Consider the following 1,931-nt stretch of genomic DNA (forward strand, 5'->3'; position numbering starts at 1 on the left):
GAGGCGCTCAGGCTGATATGCAAATTGAGATGTTAATGATTACAGATGCTTGTTAGCTTGGAGTCGGACCGTTCTCGACATCACTGCGGTACTCCAGTCAGTCTTTATACGGCAGGGTCAGGGTTCAAAGATGCTTCTGGCAGGTGATAATTAAAACTGTAAAAATAACCTGGGAACCATGAGAACCCACTGCAGCTGACAGGAAGTGGTTTGCCTCCAATGATCTCAATTGGAATAATACAATACCCGCCTTTAATCTTAATTTACCTCAGCATTACCAAGGAAGCCAATTTTACCTGCCACTCAGCATTTGGCAGATTCATTTGCTTTGATTTATTCGCAATTTTCAAAGTTTAGGCTAATGACAAAAATAGTGTAAGTGCTGAGTGGAAGTTAGTCCACCACTGCCCTCAGGGAAGCACATCGATCCACAGCTCCTTGCCGAAAGAGGGGGGGGAAAAAACAGTCCATGCAACATGAAAAAACAAGTTTATTCTGATAAACTTCCCACATAATCCTCACCCTAGTGTAAAGAATGTTTCATGATACCTATTCATGTACATATTGACATCCATACTGTGGTTCTTCACAGTGAAAATATACGCTTTACAGATATTGGTGTGGTTACAGAGATGCCACTAGGTTAAAACAAAATGAAACAAAAGCTCCCGTGTTGAAAGGGGAGGTTTGAGTTTGACCAATCAAATGTAATACGATCAGTAACTAGACACTCTTCTAGGGATTTTCACAGAACAATAGTAAAGTCACTTGTTTTGAGAAATGTACAAATTAGACCACTTTCAGGAATTGGATCTGTGTTGCTGAATGAATGTACACATTTAACTTGGTAATGTGTAGGGAAACAGGTTTCACAGTTGTAAAGACAAAAAAAAATGTAAACAATATCAAAACACGACATACACCACATATATTTGTTTTCTTGGGCTGCAAATTTAAATAAAAAAACATTGAGAATACTTTCATATCTTACAAAAAGAAAATAAGACTATTATGCATGTCTTCCTCAATACAAATTCATCATGATTGTCATATAGTGCAAACAAAAAAAGCAAGAAAAAAAACGGATTAAAATAAACAGCCTTTGAGTCCATTTCTATTTTTCTTGAAATCTCAGTAAAGTGAGAGAGGGTTTCCTGACTGATCTTGGCAGTCAACAAGAAGTGAAAGTCTTATTTCAAAGTCTACTGCACGGGAACATACAAATCTACATACATGTCACATCCTCAATATCTGTCTTTGTTAAATTAAACCATATATTACTATGTACTTTGAATGAAGAACAACTGAGCGTCCTTAAACATTGTTCATGGTTATGACTGTATTGGCAAGTGATGGCTCTATGTTCTCCAGACAGCGGTCTGAGACAGTTTAAGAGTTGTTTAGCCATTAGAAAGAAAAGCCTTGACTGGGTTGCCATTGTCTGTGCTGTGTTGGGTACGTCTGATAAGATGTTTGAAAGCAGTTAGCTTTTTCCTCATTGGCATCAATACCAATCCCTCCCAAAGAATGTAAAAAGATTTTATAGTTTTTCAAAATCCCTTTTTCCCCCTCTTAAAAAAGTAAGTTCATTATCATTAGTAGTTAAGGGTGCTTTTCTAAATCATTGTCTGAACTAATTCAGGCGCTGTTTTTACCTTCAGCAAGACATCTGTTTTGTGAGATTGTGTCCTCTTAGATGCCCCTGCAGCATTTCCAGGGAAACCCCGTGTTTACTCTCCCTAGGAGATGAAGTGTCAAAGGGGCTGTGCTGTGCTCTGTTACCTCTTGCCCATCTCGTTCTGTCTCAGGAACTGGATGTTGCTGCTGCTGTCTGCCAGTTCTGGGTACTGCTCCACAGGAAGCACATAGTACCCATCGTAACCTGGCACCTTCCCTGTTGCCAGGAGCTGCTGCCTCTCTCCCTCTGCCCA

The 1,931-nt window shown here is 39.5% G+C and overlaps 1 protein-coding gene across 1 annotated transcript in view; it reads right to left on the reverse strand.

The window, feature by feature from the left end:
• Nucleotides 1-472: 472 nt before the first annotated feature.
• Nucleotides 473-1,931, reverse strand: part of LOC106603922 (teneurin-2) — a 132,637-nt gene continuing 131,178 nt past the window's right edge. The window contains exon 28 of the mRNA XM_045717387.2: nucleotides 473-1,931. This exon is cut by the window's right edge and continues 585 nt beyond it. Within this exon, the coding sequence (XP_045573343.2) occupies nucleotides 1,779-1,931 (153 nt within the window). The 3' untranslated portion in view covers nucleotides 473-1,778.

Source organism: Salmo salar, chromosome 04 (assembly GCF_965601325.2).
Source record: "Salmo salar chromosome 04, fSalSal1, whole genome shotgun sequence".
Taxonomy (NCBI): Eukaryota; Metazoa; Chordata; class Actinopteri; order Salmoniformes; family Salmonidae; genus Salmo; species Salmo salar.